This window comes from Mytilus edulis, chromosome 5 (genome assembly GCF_963676685.1).
Source record: "Mytilus edulis chromosome 5, xbMytEdul2.2, whole genome shotgun sequence".
NCBI lineage: Eukaryota > Metazoa > Mollusca > Bivalvia > Mytilida > Mytilidae > Mytilus > Mytilus edulis.
In genome coordinates, this window is record NC_092348.1 from 66,090,127 (window position 1) to 66,113,267 (window position 23,141).

Here is a 23,141-nt window from a genome sequence, read left to right on the forward strand (position 1 = left end):
ATTTTGCTGTTGCATTTCGTATTTGGAGGTAAAGTTGTATTTTTCTATATTATGTTAAGATTTATACAAAGTTTGCTTTACATAGTAAGTTTTAAAAAAATATAAAGCTCTTGGTTAATATTTGTTCAACGATTTTGTGAAAAACTGATTTTACAAATAGAAATTTGAACTTTTTATTTTGTAAGTAATGTTTGAAACAGGGAAAAAAGAATAAGAAAAGGGTTAATACCAATGTGACATGTAAACCATACAGAACAAAGGCGGATCCAGCCATTTTAAAAAGTGGGGTTCCTAACCCATGACAAAAAGGGATATGGGGCGGGGGGGAGGGGGTGTTGGGTCAACTACATGTCCCCATTCAAATGCATTGATCGTCATTGAACCCCCCCCCCCCTGGATCCGCCACTGCAGAATGAGATTCACGAATGATCTCATGACTTGGTAATAGCACTGACATGTGTGTTGTTTATTTTTAAAAAGAACTTATACATGTGCCACATCATTCTCCTAATTTTAGGCCAGTTATTATTCCAAAATTTTAATGAGACGCACACCACTTATTATTGACTTCCGTTCCTATCTACGTTAAATGTTCACTTTAAAACATTTTTTTTATTGCGATCAATATACCGTTCTTTACACACAAGATCGAACTGGTTACAAGAAAGTTGCATGCATACATCAAACCAGGTTTTGTATCCCCCCCCCCCCCCCCAAGAAAACTTTTTAACAAAATCAAAAGATTGAACCAAGCAATAAACTTGTCATAGGAGTTTTTTTTGTTTTTTATCTAATCAGATTGTTGCAATATTGTTGAGGTTTTATTTGGAAAACGTGTATTGTTAGGTCTCTGCCTCTATGACGATTATTCAACATCTCATTGCAATCTTGAGCTCTATATATAAGCTTACAAGTGTGTGACTCTCCCCCACAAAGGATAACATTATGATTCTATTTGTTGCTGAAACGAAATTTTCATTAAAAAAATCAACGACTTGTTTTGTACTCGTTGACTTACTATCAAGAACTTTGCCGGTATACATATTTGGATTGAAGTAAGGTCAAGGTTATTTATGTTTATAAATATAATCAACCATTGACCACTAATTTAATCCTGATACAAGGTTAAACAAATATTTAAAGCTTTACACTAATAACATATTATTTTTACTAGTAAAACTGATTATCAAATTAAAAGACATTTAAATTGGACCAAACACGTGCCTGACTTTGAATGAACTGATAAAAATGTGATACAGATATAAAAAAATGTACATGTACACAGATATACATGCACGCTATCTTTAAAAACAATAACTCATGTCAGGCTTTCGGCTCCAAAGAATACAGACTGTCGGTGGCGTATGTCTTTTTATCAGTCTAATAAAGATCCATGTCATACAAGTTAAGTTACTTACGTTTTTTTACTATAAGGTAAGGTTTCTCGCTTGAGTTGTTTTACATTTGACATTTCGAGGCCTTTAATAGCTGGCTGTGTGGAGATGGTTTGTTCATTGTTGAAGGCTGTACGATGACCTGAATAAGCTAACTTCGATGTAATTAAGTCCCTGGTGAAGAATTTTCTTATTGACAATTATACCAAATCTCCTCATTTTATTTTCTATAATGAGTAAAACGTGGCTTTACTTTTGATATAAAGATACAGAGATATGGTAAGATTACCAATAAGACAAATATCCATCAAAGTTAAAATGAAGTTAATTTAAGTAATTATAGACAACCGTGTGGCCTTCAACGATGAGAAATACCCATACCGCATAGTCTTTTTAGCTTGTTCTCGTCTTACATCTGTGATCTTAGTTTTGTTCTTGTTCTTATCAAAAGTCCTTCCAGTCTTCTATTGTATCATTCCTCCTAATATCGAGGATAACACGTACATGTATGATACAGTAAGAAAATATTCAAATCTTCTGGTACTTTTTTTTCAAAAGCAGACTCGTGATATATCTTATTTTGACGGAAGGGATGCTCTACAATTGGTATAGCTTTACATATGTACTATTGAGTTTTGTGCAATACCGTTTAAAACACAAAAACACGCCATTCACGTTGACCTTCGAACCAAATTTTAGAGTTAGAGACAATGATCTGATCTTACATTGGGACCGAATACAAAATTTTAAAAAGAATACAACGAAAAACCCTAACTTAACAACAAATCGAAAAATGAACTTTGAGTGACATTTATGAATATCTATACTTGAAATGTTGAAATATACAAAGTAAGTAGATTGGACTAAATGTTTATGAGTAGGATGTCCTATTTTAAACCTTTGAAGTAATCATTTGGGTGAGAGTAAATGAGTACTTAAACTTCCGTCATCTTTAAATTGTAACATGTTATTTCCGTTTTTTTAAATAAGTTTGTACTAAGCCTACTACTGAAAAAGGTTATGACGTCTTCCAAAAAACAAATTTCTGACGTTTCAACAATTTCTTGGATGAACGAACATGTTTCATTTACAGTATCACTCTACCTATAATATCGTTAAAATATTCATTATTTAAAAGTATGTCAAGGTCTTAAAATAGACAAAACTACTTTAAACGCCAACATGTCTCGTTTGTTATTTATGGAAAATGGAGAAAAAAAGGCATTTTCATAAAGTTGTAAAGATTGTACACATAAAATTCAAAAACAAAATTATTTAAGAATTGAATGCTTCTTTTTGTAAAGTCCCCGCTTCATACAAAACGTACTTCGGTCAACGCTTTTACAACCGTATAAAGTAAAAAGAAGCATTCAATACTTATAATTACATTTTTTAGCTATAATCATGAAAACACGAATTTTATATATTTTTTTATTTAATTCACCTGTGCACTTTATTGTTGGACCACGTGTTATCATGAATGAAAAGTTGTATTGTGCAATGCAACTGCTTACGGTATAACACGTGATGTGCAGTTAGCCAATCAGAATAAAATATTATAATGAAACATACATCTAATGTAATTATATGCAGATACAAGATTGAGTTAACATAAGTAAAAGGGGAAAATATGTAGGTTATTTTCTATTCTGTTGACGTATGCTCGATTTTCATTTCTTTAATATTTTTGTTTTTGGTACATATTTATAGTGACATCCCATTAGTCCGACAACCATTATTCCGACAGCCCATAACTCCGACAGCCCACTATTCCGACAGCCCATTACTCCGACAGTCCTTTATTCTGACAATGCATTTTTCTTAATATGTGTATGGATAATTTTCTCTAAAAAGACCAACTCCTTTCTCTATAATATTTGTGGTTGTCCGTTTTGATTCCAATTATTCTTTCCATGCGGGATATTTGTCTCAGTATATTAGAGTTGATACATATGCCTATTGCAACCGCTAAGTCCTTACCCTCGTCCCTCTTTCGTTTTACGTGTCTGGGTATTTTATTTGTCTTTCTATTTCGTCGTTTGTGTGTCCACTGTCAGTCTGTGCTGTTCTAGTTCGCTGTTTTTTTGTGTGTGTCTAGATCTACTTTCTTTCACTGGATCTTCGGTTTTCCCATTTCGCGTATCAGGGGGTGAGGTTTCATCACTATTAACTACATAAATAAATATATCGGAGTTGGATAACACTACCCGCCCTCTTTGGTCGCAACACTTTCTACCCCTTGTATCACTCATCTGAGTTTTATTTAAATTAATTTTGTCGCAGAAATAATGTAAGCGTCAGTCAGTCAAAATGAGAAAAAACAAAGTGAGAAATACATTCCCAGATCCTTAAAAATAAGATGACAAATAGGACGAAATATGCGTTACTGCATCTGGTAAATTTGAGATAATGACATTATTCCGTCAAAACAAATTGCTTCTTTATGAAATAAGAAAAAAGATCAAATAATTATTTTTTTACTTCTATATAAATTTGGTGTAGTAGTCACGTGTCTTCGTGGCTGATTCCACTCAGGTACATGTATGAGTGGACTACATCTAATACATATATATATTTGTATCAATTTAAAGTGAAAGATATAAGCAGAAACTAAAAGAGCGTTCTATCTTTTCGTTCTTGTTTCGGTAGTATACAATTTTATTTAGGCCATCATTAAAAAGTTTCATATTTTTGCGCATACACTAACAAATAAGATTCACGCCATTTTATCTATTCTTAGGAATGTATAATTTCTTCAAAAATCAGAATGAGTTCTTTGATATTTCTTAAAGATAATAGATACAATTTGAAAAAAAAAAGATTCGACCCTGCTTTATCTCAAAAAGAATTTTATAATGAAGTGTACTACTTTGGGGACAAAATATACGTAAATTATAAACAAAAAGTCTACCAGTTCTAACTCAAAATATGGACAGTTTTAGATAAAGGGGTTCTATTATATGTCTTACTAGTTCAAATCACTACTTACCATGAAAATTCATGAACCAAGTGTTTTACATGTAATTAGACCCCCCACTACACACTTTTATATGCAAACAATACTAGTTTGAAGAAATAAGGTGTATGACAAAATAATTGCAATTTGCACACTGATCACACTAGGGAACGAAAATCAAAGGACGATAACTCTGTCCCCGGACTATATAAGCTACTCTGACCGCTTTATGTTAAGTTAATATAATGATCGTACAAGCATTGTGACTTATTTTGTGATCTTCAATGAAATATACCGACGGATTTACTCCAAATTCATGCAGGATAAGGTTAGTTTTATCTTTATTGTAAAAACCAATTTATTGTTACAGAAAAGTTCATAATTTTAACATATGTCGGAATTATGATTAAATCCATCTTTCTAATCACATTTTTAAAATATAAATCCCTTCAAAAGCTTTTAAGCAATGAATTTTAGCCATAAGCACCAGGGACGGATCGAGGTTTTTAAAAGGGGGCGTAATTCCTAAAAACGATAATTTACTGCCCCATATTGTTTTGGACGTTTTTATGCTAAAATCATTTAAATCGCGAAAAGAAAAAAGAAAAGAAAAAAACCCAAGTGTTTGCCAATTAAGGGAAATAGTTTCTAAGCCCCTGGTTCTGCCACTTAGTATCTGAAAAACATCAGTCGTCATAGATACTGATTCTCGATCGACCATCGGAAGGCTATATGTCACTCAGAAATGATTGGAGTACCCGTATGTCATAAATCAACGGAGAACCACGTATACAGGAAACAGACGACACACAATAAACTTGTGCGCACAACTTTTTTTATCTTATGCGCACAACTTTTTTAATCTTGTGCGCACAAGATTTAAAGTCGCACGCACAAATATTCTTAATTTTATCTTTGGCACTTAAGGGGCTCCGTATAATGTTGATTCAATTGAAAGACAAAATACGTTAAAATGATGTATAATACAACATTTAAAGGTAGCTGTTCGATGTGACCCAAGGCTCGGTGTAGGAGACCGTACTTTGGCCTATAAAGGTTTTTCTTTTACAAATTGAGACGTTTATCTATTATAAGACCAAAAAAAGATATGTTATGTCTAAATAACATGATATGTCGAAATAACGACATGATATGTCGGAATTACGAATGGAATGTCTTAATGACGACAAACTAAGTAAACACCAGAGAAATTAGGTCGAAATAACACAGTTTATAGCTATAACGTATTTAAACTACGACTTCATATGGTATGTCATGTAACAGTTACATGATTATAAATAGTACAGATGACTTTGTGTGTCGCTATGAAAAATTAGAAAGTAAAACACACAATAACCTTATTTCGTTTCCTTATCAAACTTTCTTCTGTTTAATACTAGTAATATTAATTACACATTACAAGTGCGTAGGATATTGTGTTCCTCATTACAACATCTTTATAGACTTAACATATTGCAGACCTTTATGAAACTGTGACAGATCTGTTTACATGTATATTCCTTGAAGGTGACAGGTATATTTCTTGGAAGTAGACACATTATTTCTTATAAGAAGTATGTTAATATTTTTTAACTACATGCTTTCGAACTAATCGTTTTGCGCATTTGCATGTTGAAAATCGATGTTTAAAGAAATTTAAGTTTTGCACAACGTCCAGCCGTTAACATTACATTTGTAATTTCGGGGCCTTTTATAGCTGACTATACGGTATGACTTTGCTTACTGTTGAAGGCAGTACGGTGACCTATATTTTTTAATTTCTGCGTCATATAGTCTCTCTTGTGAATAGTTGTCTCGTTGCAATTTGCGATCATACCACATCTTTTTTTTATAATTAGGAGGGTTGAGTTGTTGGTATGGTTGTTGCTTATTCTGGAAGGCCTATAATTGCTTGAATCTACGTCATAGGTCTCTGGTGGATAGTTGTCTCATTCGCAGTCATACTACATCTTCTTATAATATTTTATATAGATTGAGTAAATCATATATTTGTTAGAGTCAGAAACGAAAATGGACGGGGAAAGGGTAAATGTCCTATTTTTTTGGTAAATCCCGGACAAGTTTAATCAACTACGAAAAGTTGGTGATACGATTAAAACTTCTTCAGTCAAAAATGACATACGTGCTAAAATGTACATACTATTAACTATTGAACTGAAGAAGTCAAGGACTTAACCTACTGACAAAAAATACACTTGAATTAATAAGTATCCAATAACCAGATCATAAAGATATCGGTTAATTTAAACTTTAAAAAATGTCATTTGAATATACTTTTTCGTACGAATATTTCAGGGGACAAAAAACAAAAAATTAGAAAAAAAATTAATAATATTTTTTGGGCAAAATCCCGGGGACAAAAAAAAATTCATAGAAAATAAAAAATAAAAAATACCCATTTTTCCGAAAATCCCGGGGACAAAAAAAATAAATAAAAAAAATGAAAAAAATGAAATTTCCAAATATTTCCCGAAAATAAAGTGAAAAAAGGTATAATTATTTAAAAATGCGCAGAAATATTGGTATCGGAAAAACGTTGTGGAAGCTTTTGGGGGTATTCGTATTGTTGAGTTTAGTTTTCCATGTTGTGTATTGTATACTTCTGTTTGTCTGTAGGTCGATTTTCGTTTTTGTGCATGACATTGTAAGTTCGTTGGTATCTTCAACTTCTTTTTAAATGCTGGCCTTTGTCTTTGTTTTCATTGAGATGCTCCTTTATGAAGTTCCCTCTTACCAATAAAGGAACATGTCGAATGCAGAGGGGCACAGTATGTTCCAATTCCAAAAGAATGTTTAACTTCATTAATTTAAAACTAGGATATATCGAAACCTTGTTATGGTGAATAACAAACAATGAACAAAAGTACATGCAGACATTACCGACTAATGAAATTCAAAACAGTGTGGCTGTGGCCATTGATTGACACATTAAATTAATCCATTTACTGGGACAATTTAGGTGAACGTTTGTAAAAATGTCTATCGTAGGTACGTCGTGAACAGTGATCGTTACAGACAAACGTTCACGTAAATTGTCCCAGTCAATAGATGAATTTAATGTGTCAATCAATGGCCACAACCACACTGTTTTGAATTTCATTCTAAACAGGGATTGGGTGAAGAAAAACTAAAGCTTACAGGAAATATGAACCAGAATACTAAATACATTTTATGTAAAGGCAACGAAAATATGCATTTTATTATCTATCAACCAGTCCATTGATCTACCAAACTGAACTATTATAAGTCTGGGAGAACATGGTTTATTTATTAGTTAATATAAAAAAGAAGATGTGGTATGATTGCCAATGAAACAACTCTCCACAAGAGACCAAATGGCAAACTATAGGTCACTGTACGGCCTTCAACAATGAGCAATGCCCATACCGCATAGTCAGCTTTTAAAGGCCCCGAAATGACAAATGTAAAACAATTCAAACGAGAAAACAGACGGCCTAATGTATGTACGTACAAGAGGCTGTCACAACGACAACAAACCGGAATTATTAACATTTATTTGTGTCCTGGCAATATCACAAGAACCATAATCTGATGAACGGTGAAAGTGAAAATCGTCAATATCAAATTTGACCTGCATTTTGTCATCAGTATCAACATATTAAAATTTGAAAGAGCTTAGGTTAAATGGTTCACGAGTAAAAGCAACAACATGAATGGAAACGCCATTTTTTTTTTTATCTTTCAAGAACCATAACTCCTGAATGGTAAAAGTCAAAATCGACATTATTGAACTTGACCTCCATTTTGTCATCAGTAACAACATATTAAAATTTGGGAAGCTTTGATTGAACAGTTCATGCGTAAATGCACGGACACGACTGGAAACGCCATTTTTCAATCTTTCAAGAACCATAACTCCTGAACGGTAAAAGTCAAAATCGTCATTCTTGAACTTGACCTCCATTTTTTCATCAGTAACAACATATTAAAATTTGAAAAGTTTTGGTTGAACAGTTCATGAGTAAATGCACGGACACGACTGGAAACGCCATTTTTCAATCTTTCAAGAACCTTAACTCCTGAACGGTAAAAGTCAAAATCGTCATTCTTGAACTTGACCTCCATTTTGTCAGCAGTAACAACATATTAAAATTTGGGAAGCTTTGATTGAACAGTTCATGCGTAAATGCACGGACACGACTGGAAACGCCATTTTTCAATCTTTCAAGAACCATAACTCCTGAACGGTAAAAGTCAAAATCGTCATTCTTGAACTTGACCTCCATTTTTTCATCAGTAACAACATATTAAAATTTGAGAAGCTTTGGTTGAACAGTTAATGTGTAAATGCACGGACACAACTGGAAACATCATTATTCAATCTTTCAAGAACCATAACTCCTGAACGGTAAAAGTCAAAATCGTCATTCTTGAACTTGACCTTTATTTGTTGTCAGTAACAACATATTTAAAAATTTTAAGCTTTGGATGAACGGTTCATGAGTAAATGCACGGACAACATTTGGTTGCCGACCGCCCGCCGTACATCCCCAAATCAATAACCGACATTTTTGTCACAAAAATCCGGTTAAAAATGAACGAAAACCATATATAAAACAAATCAACAAACGACAACCACTGAATTACAGACTCCAGACTTGGGAAAGGAACATACATACAGAATATGCATGGCGGGGTAAAGTCGGCTTTGAACTAGCTTAAGTAACTGCGAGCACTAATATACATGTATCGGTGCTTTGTGTCTGTTGTGTTATGTCTGTTGTTTTTCCGTTCTTATATTGTACTACTAGACTAAGTATTCAACCACTGTCCAAGGCTAAAATAAAATCATCATAGATAACAAATTTCAAATTAAGCGTTTTTATTTGATAACTATGCGATAAAGAACAGAATACACGCTTTTAAAAGTACATGCTCGGGCATTTACATTCAGGTCTTCAAATTGGTGTTTGTTTATTCAAGAAAAGTACATTTTGAGAACAAACTGAGTTCAATGTGTCACGTATGATAATAAATATAAACTTAAGATGAATTATAGACTTTACAAATATAATATTTGATATTAACAATGAAAATAATCTTACTATAGGGTAAAACAAACATACAACGAGTTCATTATTTAGAGTATTGCACTCTGTTATCCTAATCCTTTAAATTACTCTACATTATCTATCAAAACAAGAAGAAACTTTAATCTTTTAAAGTACACTACGTCAGAATGTTGCTGTTTACCCCCGTATTGATGACTTGTCTAGAGTTTACAACGTCACGGAAATTTTTTGGATGAGCATTTGAATAGTTATGTTGTACAATCTTGAATGAAAACCGTTTTGAATTCTTGCATCGTTAACCTGTTGTGTTTTCTTGCATAATAGCATGCTTCTAATTGTTCTCTAGAAAAATTGTCCAAGTGCCAATTAAACTTTGAGTTCTTTAACTTATAGTAGCGTTTTTTTTCCATAATAGGCTAAATGTGATTGGGTTTGGTGTTTAAATCTCTGGCACAGCTATTGCGTATGCTAAGAATGAGTGTTCATTATCAAAAACCGTATTTTAGTAGATGTTTTTCAATATGTTTGTTGAATAGTACTGTTGTTGGGTTATATTCATGTATAGAATGTGTATTCATTTTAAAATTCTCGAAAAGTAAATATAAGAGAAAACATTTTCTAGAATAGATACAATGTATTCATTAAAAATATTATCAGACATTTGAGAGCGTTGACTTTGTTGACAAATAACAAATGACTGAAGCAATACGTTGATGTACTGAAGAACGCCGGTAATATTCTCAGAAAAAGAAATGACAAAACCGGAATATTATTAATATTTATGTCCAATTAATCTACAATGAACTAAGGTGTTCAGTCTTTTTAACAGTAGGAATGTCGTTTTTTATCCAATTGTGTTGGCTTTATCCGGCTATTTTTTATCAGACGAATACATACCAAGCAATATATTTGATTTTTACACCATTAGACGTTTTTACTGGTTCAGAACTTTCTAATGAAGGCCAATACCGAATAGCAAGACAAAACAACACCGCATAAGAAAGAAAAAAGTAGGCATGCAAAATAATTGTGAAAATCGTTAATCGTTATACTGTAAGGTAGAAGGTACTGAATGTATTTGGATTTTTAACTTTCGCCTAAAACCCTTTTCCTAGATGCAAAATAGCACAGAATTACAACAATATATACTGACAGTGAACTGTACACATTTTTTCTAGGGTCCAACTAAAACTCGCCACCTGGTGGGGAATTTTATGATCCATTGGTGGTCTTGGGATGATTTCTACTCTTAGGTCGTGTTGCTGTCTCTTTGAAACATTCCCAATTCCCATTCTCAATTTTATTCATTATTTTATTTAAGATATCATAAATCGTCATAAAATTATTACTATAGATAAGGTATATATATATATACCCTTTAATGTTTCAGATACAAAGTTCGAGAGTGAACTACGTCATCATTCGCCAAAATAGGTACAATAACCTCGCATTGTGAAGGTACTTTTATGTTACAAACACGTGGCTGTCCTTCACCTTCATAGAAAAATAAATACCAGACGTATTTTCTTCATACCTTAAAATAATATATTTTCAATTTGTTCGTCTTCGAAGATTGTTTCTTAAATTTAAGTCAAGTACTAATTATAGGGTTTTAGTGGCTTTATTTACATATTGAGCTGAACATATTTTTACTACAGATAATACAACAATTGGTACATGAAAGAATATTCATAAGTTAATATTTGTATAGATATATTTTTCAAAGGATTTTTTAAAAATTATAATATTTTTCCTATTGACACACTGACCGATATACAATTGCAGATCCAAGGTTAACGCTCCAAGGCCAGTTGATCGATAAGTACATTTCTTTCAAACGTGCGAGGTGGTTTTTTGTTTGTTAAACAATTATAGTTTCAAAAACTAATTTACACTGGCATGAAACTGACATCCAAATTAAAGCATTTTAAAAAATGGTATATTTCCGTTTGCGTACATTTTAGTACAAGGAAGCCTTGGGTGTATAGTCAAGAATAGGAACAAACAATATTCATAGGTGGTACGACGATATACGCGGGAATAGGAAGAGAAATACTGATGATCGATATGCAATCCTTAAATTACAAATGTAGGGACACCACCTATGTCACGTAAAATATATAAATTTTCATCCCACTTTTTACAACAAAGATTAATTACAAAAAAAAATAATGCCTTTTGTGAAATACGCATCATTAACAATATGATAAAATTTTGATATGTCTCGAATGGTAAATATTTTTAAATACCCTTATTTATACTACTAAAGGAAGATACCGATTTCATTGAGCCGCAACTCCTTTTGAACCATACAAAGTCTGGAATATTTGTGATATGATGTATAAACGTAGTGTTTTGTACTTTCTAAATTTGTCTTTGAAACAATCTTTTTCCACAGAAAACGCCATTTTTTTTTTAGAAATATAAAAATTCGGTGACCGCTTTCGATCCGAATCTTAAAAACGCTTTCGCGCATACTCAGTCAACGTACTCAACTTAACTTGTGAGTTCGTGGTCTAGTGGTTAAGACCGATGGCTCCAGTGCTGAAGGTCCCGAGTTCGATTCTCACTCGGGGTGCTAAAAATATCAGCACATCAGAAGGGTAATTTTCACCCTCTCACACACATCTCTGGTACCCAGACCGGAGTTTAAACTAGAATGGGTACTTTGGGGGCCTCGGTTGGTCAAAAGTTATCCCTTACTTTGACCTGGAGATCAATCTTCTGATATCTCTCTGGTTTGTCTGTTTCCACCGAGTGGCCCGGTGGTTCTCTCCGAGCACTTCGGCTTCCTCCACCATAATAACAGACTGCCCGGTGTCTTAGCACTCCCTTTGTGTTGGGTGGGGATTGATTGTCCTTGTAAAAATAATTGTCGTATAAACATACGTTAGTGACACATCTCCATTAATCGCGTTAGGGAGTGTACATGGATGCCACTGTACCCTCGCAGCTTTCGAGGGGTTCTTCGGATATCGGAGGCATTTACCAGTACATACATACATGTACGTACTTCCCGCGAAATTTAAAAATTCTTTGTTTCAACATCTGCTTTATAGTTCCGCGACTTCGCGGGAATCTTTGAGTATCTTTAGTATCTTAGATAGTTCCGGTGATTCCGTCTTAGTCCCATTTGATCATAAAGATTTATCAAGTACCGTATAGCGGGTTATTTTCGCGAGTGTAAAATTTCGCGATTTTCATTGAATAAGGTATACGAAATATTTTGGCGGTTATTATTTTGGCGGATTCAAAACTTTTATCAATACCTTTGAATGTACACTTTTAATTTGGAGGAATTAATTTTAGAGATTTTTTTCTATCCGCGAAAATAAGCGAAAATGTACACCTCGCGAAAATAACCCGCTATACGGTATTTTGAATTACAGGACAACAACATGCTTATTATAGATTTCGCATTGTCCTCTCATTTTTACTTCAGGAGTAAGGAAACACCCGATGACCCCTCTAGTCTCAAGTGAACTTTGAAGCTAGAGGGCTTTTATCCCGCCACTTTCTGTATGTATGTGCCTGTGCCAAGTCAGGAGTCTGTAATTCAGTGGCTGTTGTGTGTTGCTGTGTTACATATTTGTTTTTCGTTCATGTTTTTGTACATAAATTTGGCAGTCAGTTTTCTCGTTTCAATTGTTATGTACATTTGTCATTTCGGGGCCTTTTATAACTGACTATGCAATATGGGCATTGCTCATTGTTAAAGGCCGTACGATGACCTATAATTGTTATTTTCTGTGTCATTTTTAGAAGAGTTGTCTCATTGGCAAACATACCATATATCATTTTTTATATTGTCAATTTTCGAATTTTCTCAAAAAAATATTAAAACCGTCATGTTTTCAGAATTATCCCATATAGTAAAACAATGCTTTATACATACGCAACGGATTTTGGAAACTATTCTACGACATCTAGTAGCACTTCACGTGCACAAGCTGTAAAGATGCTTATACCCCTTACCCCAAAATTCATCGGATATTTTGAATCATATATATTTAGAAAAATGAAAAATAAAAAAACTGAAATCATTAAACAACAGAACTGAAAAACCTTACAAAAACGTTTCTATTCTATATAAACAAAGTACAAGTAAAATGGTTTCCGAGATGTCGACCGAATTAATTAAGAGGTAAATATGTTTTACGTTTTGACATATGATTGAGTGCATAGTTTTATATAAAAGAAGTTTACATCTCTTAATGTAATTTAATGTAAAGTGCACTAACATATATATCAAAACGATATTTTTATGCGATATTGTTTTTGCTTTTAGTTTCCCGTATATTTTACTATAAGTTATACGTAGTTAAATAGCCTGGTTAAACCTACGATTTGATTGGTCAACTTAACAGGGCCGGTTCATTGAAATTGACAGAACTAATATATTTAGGCTGAAAGGGGGTTTTAAACACTTGAAAACTGAAAAATTAACAAACGAGACAATGTTAGGAAACTGTTGGTGTGCTATTGACAAATTACCATTCAATGTGTCGTGGTTCTAACCTCTGTAGTATTTTCCTGTAACCCTTGATGCAAACTATAACAACATAATATCAATTATTTTCTTATTCGTGCCCTCAAACGCAAATAAAGTATTTATGAACAAAAACTCAAACACATATCTATGGGAAACAGCTCGCATAGACGAGTGCAGCAAAGTTTTATTATAAATTATTCAACTGTCCTCAAATCACTTTGCCAGCACACTAAGACCGCTGCAGCATACATGTCTTACAAACATATCTACAATGAGAAATAATGAAATAGAATCTTTCATATCACAAAACCATAATTTCGTAATGTTCTTTTTAACATCTGCAGAAAAAGCATAATGCATTTACAATATAATAAGCTTATACAAAACATGTACACAAGGGGGAGGGGGTTGGGGGGGGGACTTCACTGCACTAAGACTGAGCTTCGAATGGTCAAGCTATGGAAATCTTAACTTTTACCGCTAATGACCAGTCCGTGATATCATACAAAGAACTTTAAACTCTTATTTTGTTAAGGTGACTTATTGTTATGCTAAAATAATTTAAATATTATTGTAAACATAAACACATGTTCCCAATATAACAACAAGTTCCGAATTATTAAAAAATGAGATAATGATTGGAAAATGTTAGCATGATATTGACCATACAAGGTGTTTCTACGCTTACTAGTTTTTCCCAACACCCTTGATGAAAACATAACATTATTAAATTTAAATAGAAGTGGTCCTTAACTTTTTTGTCGAGTATACAGATGTACTTCAACCCATCAAACTTTCATTCAATTTTAAACGGAAATGTTCAATTTCCGTATTATTAAAAAATTAAAGTATTACAGCCAATCAATTCAATTAAATTAAAACTAAATGACTACTTATGGTCGTGATATATGTATTTACGTCCATCGCTAGTTGTTTGCACATGATTTCCTCGTCATGTATTTTCATCATAGTCTATCAAGGGAGAGGTTGGTAAAACCAACAGAATACGTTGAATTTGAGGTTTAGTTCTTTTACAGGAATAGAATGAAATTCAAAACAGTGTGGCTGTGGCCATTGATTGACACATTAAATTCATCCATTGACTGGGACAATTTACGTGAACGTTCGTCTGCAACAACCACTGTTCACGACGTACCTACGATAGACATTTAAACGGTGGGGTCACCAAAGGTTTCTTAACGCCTTTAATTATAAAATAATTCGAAAAATTAATCAGGAATGACCTTTATGTTTTGATTTATATAATTGATATAAATCAAAACATCGTGTTATTTCTGATTATTTTTTCGAATTACTTTATTAAGGTGTTGAGAACCTTTGGTGATCCCATAGTTTAAGTGTCTTTAAAAAGTACATATTGAGCAGTGGTCGTTACATACAAATGTTCACCTAAATTGTCCCAGTCAATGGATGAATTTAATGTGTCAATCAATGGCCACAGCCACACTGTTTTGAATTTCATTATAAGCTCCTAGATGATGCAATAATATTTATAAATATTGAAAATGTTCGGAAAATGACAAAAAAAAAATAATTTTAAAATGTCTTTCATATATAGTCCTCGACAGAAAACTACATAACGTGGTCTATTCTTAAATGAAAAACCCTCATTGTTTTTAGATGAAAATACAATAATAACGACCTTATTTTTGTTGGGGTTTGTGTTGCTCGGTGTTTGGCTTTCCTTTGTGTTTTGTGGTACTTTTTTGTCTTTTCATTAAGTTAATCTTCGTTTTTTTAATGGTTTTTAATTTCGTTTTCGACTTATGATTTCAAATATCCATTTTGTATCTGTTTGCCTCCCCCATTTATAACATGACAATATATATATATATGTATACATTTTTGTTCAATGTTTCAAGAGACTATGTCGCAAACCCTATAGGAAAAAAGATATTATACGCATTTGCTGGGTCTAATAATAAAGACCACTATATAAGTTGGTTGTCTGCGTTATCAAATTGATTCTTAAAACTCAAAATAAGTTATGATGATACCAAATTTTGTTTTCATTGACTCAATCACTTCGAGTGAGATTTTTTAAATAAAAAATTCGTCGAACGACCGATGTAGGCTAATGAAGAAACACAACTTAACTTCAAAATATATATTCAAAATGTTTTTATTTAATGCATATTATCGTTATCATTGCGTATCGTATAGGAATTTTAAATTCTTTACCTTATACATAAAAGTTTATATGTCATTTAAATATCTCAATACAGAAATGCATCGTGTTTGTGAATAGCTTTATATTAACTTAAAAAATAAAGTGCAATATATTTTGTTCCGTTTTACAATTAAGAATAAAGCATCATACAACCATATGAGAGATCTTTAACATTTATAAGCTTTTCATATAAGTAAGAAACACGATAATATCTTTACTTATCGATTTCAATTTTTTTGTATGATAAAGAAAAGGTCAAAAACTGGAACAGTAAAAATTACACGGTTAATCCTTCGAGGAAGTGTATTGCGTTAATTGGGTTTTCCCTCCCACTATATCAGCATCGCTAATTATGCATTTCTTTAATAGTTTTTTTCGAATGTTTCTAAATTTCACAATACGTTGGAATGCCTTTGAAAAGCAACTGCACTTGTTATTTGGATTACCCGGTAATGACGTTACATTATAAATATTCATAATATATTTAACACGTTTCCAAATTGGTCACGTTTAAATGGATCAACGATTTGGATTATAAATACATGTGTGACATATCTATCCAACATAATAATCCACAGACTGATAAAACTATAGGAATATACGATTTGTCTCAGGTCAGTATGATAGATATTATTTTTTAACGTATGGGTGAGGGTTATAAAGAAAAGCGCTGAAACATCAGAATATTTTATTTGTGTTACTATGTTTAAAAGGATTTTTTTTTATGTTTAAAGAAATAACGTATATTTCCTTTTTATTTATTATTATCATTATTATTATTATTATTATATTATTATTATTATTATTATTATAACCTATAATTTCTCGCCCGCTTATAATATTATATTTCAAGCGATTTTGAATGAAGTTAAAAAGTTAAGAGCAGATGATCCTGTTGTTCTATTTTTGATTAAGAAACATCCTCGCATATAGAATTTATATCTGAAATTGTCTTCAATAAATGGTTCAAGAATTTGATTTTCTTTGAGATAAGGAAATGTGTATTGTATGTCAATGAGGCAGTAACCCATAAACAAAAATAATCAAGACATTTTACATTATCTATAAGGTTTATGTATATAGAGGGTCGCTATTATTGAAATCTTGTGGACTAAGATTTTATTTTTGTATTCTTAACGTCGGAATATTTTTGGTTAATCGCAAAAACGTTTTTCCAAAACAAAATCTGAATATATCGGTTGTTTTGTACTATCTAAATAAAAACACAGAGGCTGATTTATGGTCGACCCGGGGGATTTGGGGGGGGGGGGGGGTGAGGGGGTAAGGGGGTAGTAGAATTCACACAATTTCAAGTTCTAACGCTGCCGATTTTGTAGGCCCCCTTTTTAAAATCCTAGATCTGCCATCATGCTCCTCCTTCATTCTTTCGTGACTTGTGACCGGATTATTCTAGTCATCAGTACGATGATGAATACAGAGAAAAGATATCATTGAATTTAGAATTTTAAATTTTAGTTTGCTTTATTCTTATTTTTCTACATATAAAAAAAAATAATAGAAAATGGTCATATGATACTGAAGTTAAGTTTTTTACATAGAATGTGACAACTGTATGGGGAAACGCTGATTTAGAACAAATATAAAAATGATGGAATCCCTGTTTTATTAATGGATGTTTTAATGCATAAAGGGAATTCGTATATTATAAAATAAGGCAAGTTATGCTTTTTTTGTATATGCAATTCTTTTATAATCCCAAAAATTACAAAGTTATGTTTTCTCTGTTTTATTGAAAAAAATTATATATCATAGAATGAAATTCAAAACAGTGTGGCTGTGGCCATTGATTGACACATTAAATTCATCCATTGACTGGGACAATTTACGCGAACGTTTGTCTGTAAAGACCACTGTTCACGACGTACCTACGATAGACATTTAAACTGTGGGGTTACCAAAGGTTTCTTAACGCCTTTACTATAAAATAATTCGAAAAAATAATCAGGAATAACCTTTATGTTTTGATTTATATAATTAATATAAATCAAAACATCGTGTTATTTCTGATTAATTTTTCGAATTACTTTATTAAGGTGTTGAGAACCTTTGGTGGCCCCATAGTTTAAGTGTCTTTAAAAAGTACATAGTGAGCAGTGGTCGTTACATACAAACGTTCACCTAAATTGTCCCAGTCAATGGATGAATTTAATGTGTCAATCAATGGCCACAGCCACACTGTTTTGAATTTCATTCTATTTGTAAGGAGACGTTTAAACTTAATTCATACGGTATATGTCCTTAATCATTATATAGTTCAAATTCAAACATATCAAACTTACGTGTAATTTAAACGATAAAATGTTTGAACATGAAAAATGTTTTGTTACAGTTAAAAACAGTCTTTTAAAGCGTACGCTAAAGTTAAGTATTGATTTGTTTTGTTTTTGTGCTTATTCACTTCCGCATTGTAATCGTTGACGTCCTATGTTGAACATATGTACGTAAATGTAATTATTTTCAAAATGCTGACTCGACAGATTTCAATTTTAAATGTCAATGCACGCCATAGTATCATGGTAAGTACTATGGATTGTTGAAATCGTCTAGTTTTTATAGGTTGTAGGAGTTGAAAATGTTATGTTAGCAGGTTTTTAATATAATTTAATTCATATTTTTATAAATAATAATTAACATCGAAAAAAAGTTGGACCAGAAAGTCACACGCTGAGTAAGTTGTAATCCTTCGTATGTTGATATAATCGAGCGATTTATTTTGTTATGTTGTGTTGACCTCACCTTTTTGTTGATCTTTGAACTCGGTACTTTTGTCAATACCCTTTTCAGTATTCCAAACAAGGCATGCTTCTTAATAGAATAAAATTGCCAAAAAAAAAAACTACAACATTCTTTATGGAATGGAGATTTTCAAAGAATTCTGTAGTCAATAATCTGAGAGACAGTCGCTGGTAGTGTTTCACAACCATTATTCAGGTTATTGAGGCTGAAACATCATTGCATGCATTTAATTTCATGCATGAACTTTCAAGTCTACTACTATTATCATTGGTATTTACTGACGTAGGAGTGAATGGTATTTTAAAAGTTGGGACGGGGAAGGGACTCGAGGGAAGGGATGTCTGCGCGCGCTGAACTATGTTGTCTTTCAGTTCTTAGAAAAAAACATCTATTGAAGAGAACAAAAAAGCTTTAAACTTTCATTTCTCCCACACACACTTTAAGTCAAATCCTACGTCTTGGGTTTTGTTTTCCACTTAAAATTTAGAATACCGATAATATATTGATTTGTTGATTGATGGTTTGTTGGTGTCTAACGCCATATTTAGTACACTAAGCTAAATAAAATCGGCCATCCTTTATTATGCCCGCGTCACACTGTCCCGATTTTTATATACGATGGACACCCGAATGCGAAAATTGTAAGTTCGTACGAAGTTGGTCCCGATCTCGTGAAAATACCAAAAAGTGACCGAAGCAAGTACGATGAATAACGAAGTCTATACGATGGTGCCGAAATTATATACGATAGCAAAAGATGGACATACGAAGGTTAACCGAAGACGGGTATTTAAGCTTCATATCTCATCCGAAGCCTACACGATGGATCACGAAGGCTACACGATGGATTACGAAGGCTACACGATGGATTACGATGATGGCGCGATGGCCACACGATGTCTAAAAGATACGAACAAAATTTCGACAACATATCGTTTCTGTACAAGTCTGCCATGCATGGCGGGAAATCGATCATTTTGTCTAATTCTTATAAAACTTAGTTTATTATCCCCTCGCCTACTACATGTAAGTTGCGTGTAGATAAAATTGTTATGGACACTCTAGAACCAAAATGCTCAAAACTTGGTATGGTGTTACTCGTTAAGAATATCTTAAGCGCTATTGACTTTAAAGTTCAAAGGTCAAGGTCACAGTGGCAGTTGTAATACAAGGCAATATCACCCTTGTGGACACTCTAAAACCAATATGCTTCAAAAGATTTTAACCACATTTGGTATATTGTTCCTCCTTGTAATGATCTGACATTTTTTACGTTCAAGGCCAAAGGTCAAGGTCATGCAGATGGACTTGTTTTTTCTCCTTGAAATATCATAATACACAGAAAATTGGTTGCTCATTTTTTTACCTGCTGGTTCTAAAGACAATATTAAAGGTATTTCCAGTTACTGAATGTTTTGGTTGATTTCTAAAAAAATAGTTTATGTATCAAATATGCATATTCAATTTACCATTTTTGCATGTGTCATATACAAATATAGTGTCCATATTTGTCCCCAATATGTTACATACGAGGGGATGCCACGCTCGGCTATGCCTTGTTTGAACCGTAAAATGTGTGCACTAGTCTGAATAATCACCCATAATTATGCCAATGTTTACTGATCTATCTTAAAGGTAAGGTAATGGGTTCGTTGATCCCTTTTATTCAAAAAGAGCTCTTTCCAGGAGAATATCATAATAATATAAACAAAACGAAGGATGTGGGGAAAGCAACAAATGCGGCAAAATATGACATATAGAAAACAAAATGGTTATGGAGTAAACATTCGTATGACAACAACTCAGACAATACATAAAAAAATCAGAATAATGAAGAAAAAGTTGGTTTCCCTATATACGTGTACCTGCAGTGTTGGTGTACGAGGCGCGTTTATGATTTTCATTATGTTACTTGATATGAAAAATTGACACAAAATAATATTTTACTTGTAACAGTAAATCCTGAGCCTGTAATAGCTCTTCTTGTTCCATTTGAATTAATAGAAACAACGCTGTCGCCTTTCTTGTTCTCATAGAATCATATGATATGAGCTCCATGTTTTGTGAACGTCTTTCTTAGCTGTCGTATTAGACTGGCTAGTGCATATCGCGCATGGCACTTTAAATGTATTTTAGCGCGAAAATTAACTTACATTTAGCTGGATTTATTGCCGTCGTAGTTCCATCTTGTCGCCTTCGTACTTTTATTCGATGGCAACACGACGGGATTACGAGGTCTTCACGAAGTCGTGTTGCCATCGTAAGACCTTCGGGTATCTTCGTGATTCATTCGTGTAGACATCGTAATGTCAAAACTGCACGATGGAAACTATGGAAACACGAATGCAATACGATGTACAAAGATGCATTCCCGGTGACATTACGATGGTGAGGATGGTGATACGAACTCAATACGAACCCTCAACATCAGACGCACCTTCGGGGATTTTTTAACATGTTAAAAAATTTAGAACCCTTCCCGAAGTTGTCCCCGAAGGCTAGAAAAAGTGGCCGATGGTTCTACGATAGTTAAAGATGGCACTACGAATAGCCCGATCTGGATACGATCAGTCGCGATTTTGAAAATTTCCATTATCGTGTTGCCATCGGTGTAAAAATCGGGACAGTGTGACGCGGGCATTATTAGCGGAGAAAGCGATAGTTACCTATAATATATACTTTTTTTTTTGATTTTCAGCAATGGCTTTATCAAAGAGAATTACAAGAGATTTACTACAGTGCAATAACTACAGGGTTCTAGTAAAGAGATGTATATGTGAACACCACTGCGAGACAATCTCCCAAACAGACGACATTAAACCTTTCAGCGATATCCCTGGTCCAAAAGGAATATACAATATACCATTTCTAGGAATCGCCTTACAATTTAAACCTTTTAGTGAGTATTTTGGGTGTTTAATTAACATATGAACATCACGCGATACAAATATTTAAAAACAGACATGATGGTAATAGTAACATAAAGATATAGAACATACTTTGGCCCTGTATTTTTTTCCCATGGATAAATTGCATCACGTATAATATTTAATTCAGTCAGTTGGTTATTTGATACTGTTAAGTCGAAAGATATAATCATTACATGTAAGTCGAAACATATATAATGCATCGTCTTTGTTATAATGCAATCTCCCCAAAAGAGGGCGTCAACGGCTAATCATAGAAAGAGGAGCAATATGTTGTTTTGGTTTTAAGCGCTCACAGCAGGTTTTCAATAAAAAGACGATGATGATCCGAATGGAAAATTAAAATGCATATTCAGAACGAGAACATTTAAGATATACATATTCATGAAACACTTACCTTGAATAAGAATATGTTGGTTTTTTTTTAGAAATTTGCATGTATGTTTTAAATGATGTTTAACCTTTTTTATCGTCCTTGAAGAGATACTTATCGGAAACAATACATGATTGATTTCGAATTAGCGATGTTTTCATAACATACAGGTCAATTTATCATGCATATTTAGAGCGACAACAAGATAAATAATAGTCCAATTAGGTTGGTTATTGAAATAATAATTTGATACTGCCAAGGGAAACAGAATTTGGTTAGATAGCGAAATGTGTCTCCTAGTGCCGCTAAACATGAAGTTAATATATATATTAACATAAAAAATCTAAAACAATAATCTTCCATACAGACTTCACTTAAAAGAATATTCATGCTAGCTACGGGGTGTTTTTTTTCATATATTCGGAGATAACTGTGCACATGCAGCTTGAGGCAGCCATATTGTTTACTTGAATCCGACTATCTGAAAGCAAAGAATAGCAAAATAACGACGCATATCCATAAAACACATTTGGAACAGAAATACGTAATGTTTAACAAAACAATATTCTTATTAGAAATATACATGTTATGCATGCATTTATTCATGCAATAAGCGTTCCCGCCCAAAAAACGTGACACTCACACTGCAGTTATTAATCTTATGGTTTCCTAATTATGTTCTTTCTGTTTAAGTTCCCATTATCAATATTTTTACGTATATTTTCAGCCAATTACACTCCAAGTGACATGCCAGAGCTTTTGTGTAATTTACGAGACAAATATGGTGATATTGTCAAACTGAAAACCGGAACGTCGTCCATGGTTTATGTATTCCATCCAGATTACGCTAAAACTGTTTTCCAAGCTCAATATAAAGAACATGCTAAAACACAGATGAAATTACCAGAAACATTTTTCAAAAGAAACAACATCCCAAAAGGAGTAGTTCTACTGTAAGTGTTAGTTTTCGTTATTTATCGGACTTGTTTCGACATTG

The 23,141-nt window shown here is 33.0% G+C and overlaps 1 protein-coding gene across 8 annotated transcripts in view; it reads left to right on the forward strand.

Annotated features, from left to right (window-relative positions):
* Positions 1-23,141, forward strand: part of LOC139524258 (cytochrome P450 CYP12A2-like) — a 50,025-nt gene that overhangs the window by 14,403 nt on the left and 12,481 nt on the right. For 3 of the 8 annotated variants that reach the window (XR_011664759.1, XR_011664760.1, XM_071318983.1), the window contains exons 1-3: positions 16,305-16,701; positions 21,543-21,743; positions 22,872-23,097. Coding sequence is in view for 4 of the 8 variants with exons in the window: in XM_071318983.1 (XP_071175084.1) it covers positions 21,545-21,743; positions 22,872-23,097 (425 nt within the window). In the remaining 4 variants the exon portion in view is untranslated. Of the gene's footprint in view, positions 1-4,551; positions 4,679-16,304; positions 16,702-21,542; positions 21,744-22,871; positions 23,098-23,141 lie in introns of those variants that run through there. The other 5 variants (XR_011664761.1, XM_071318984.1, XM_071318985.1 and 2 more) reach the window with 3 other exon arrangements.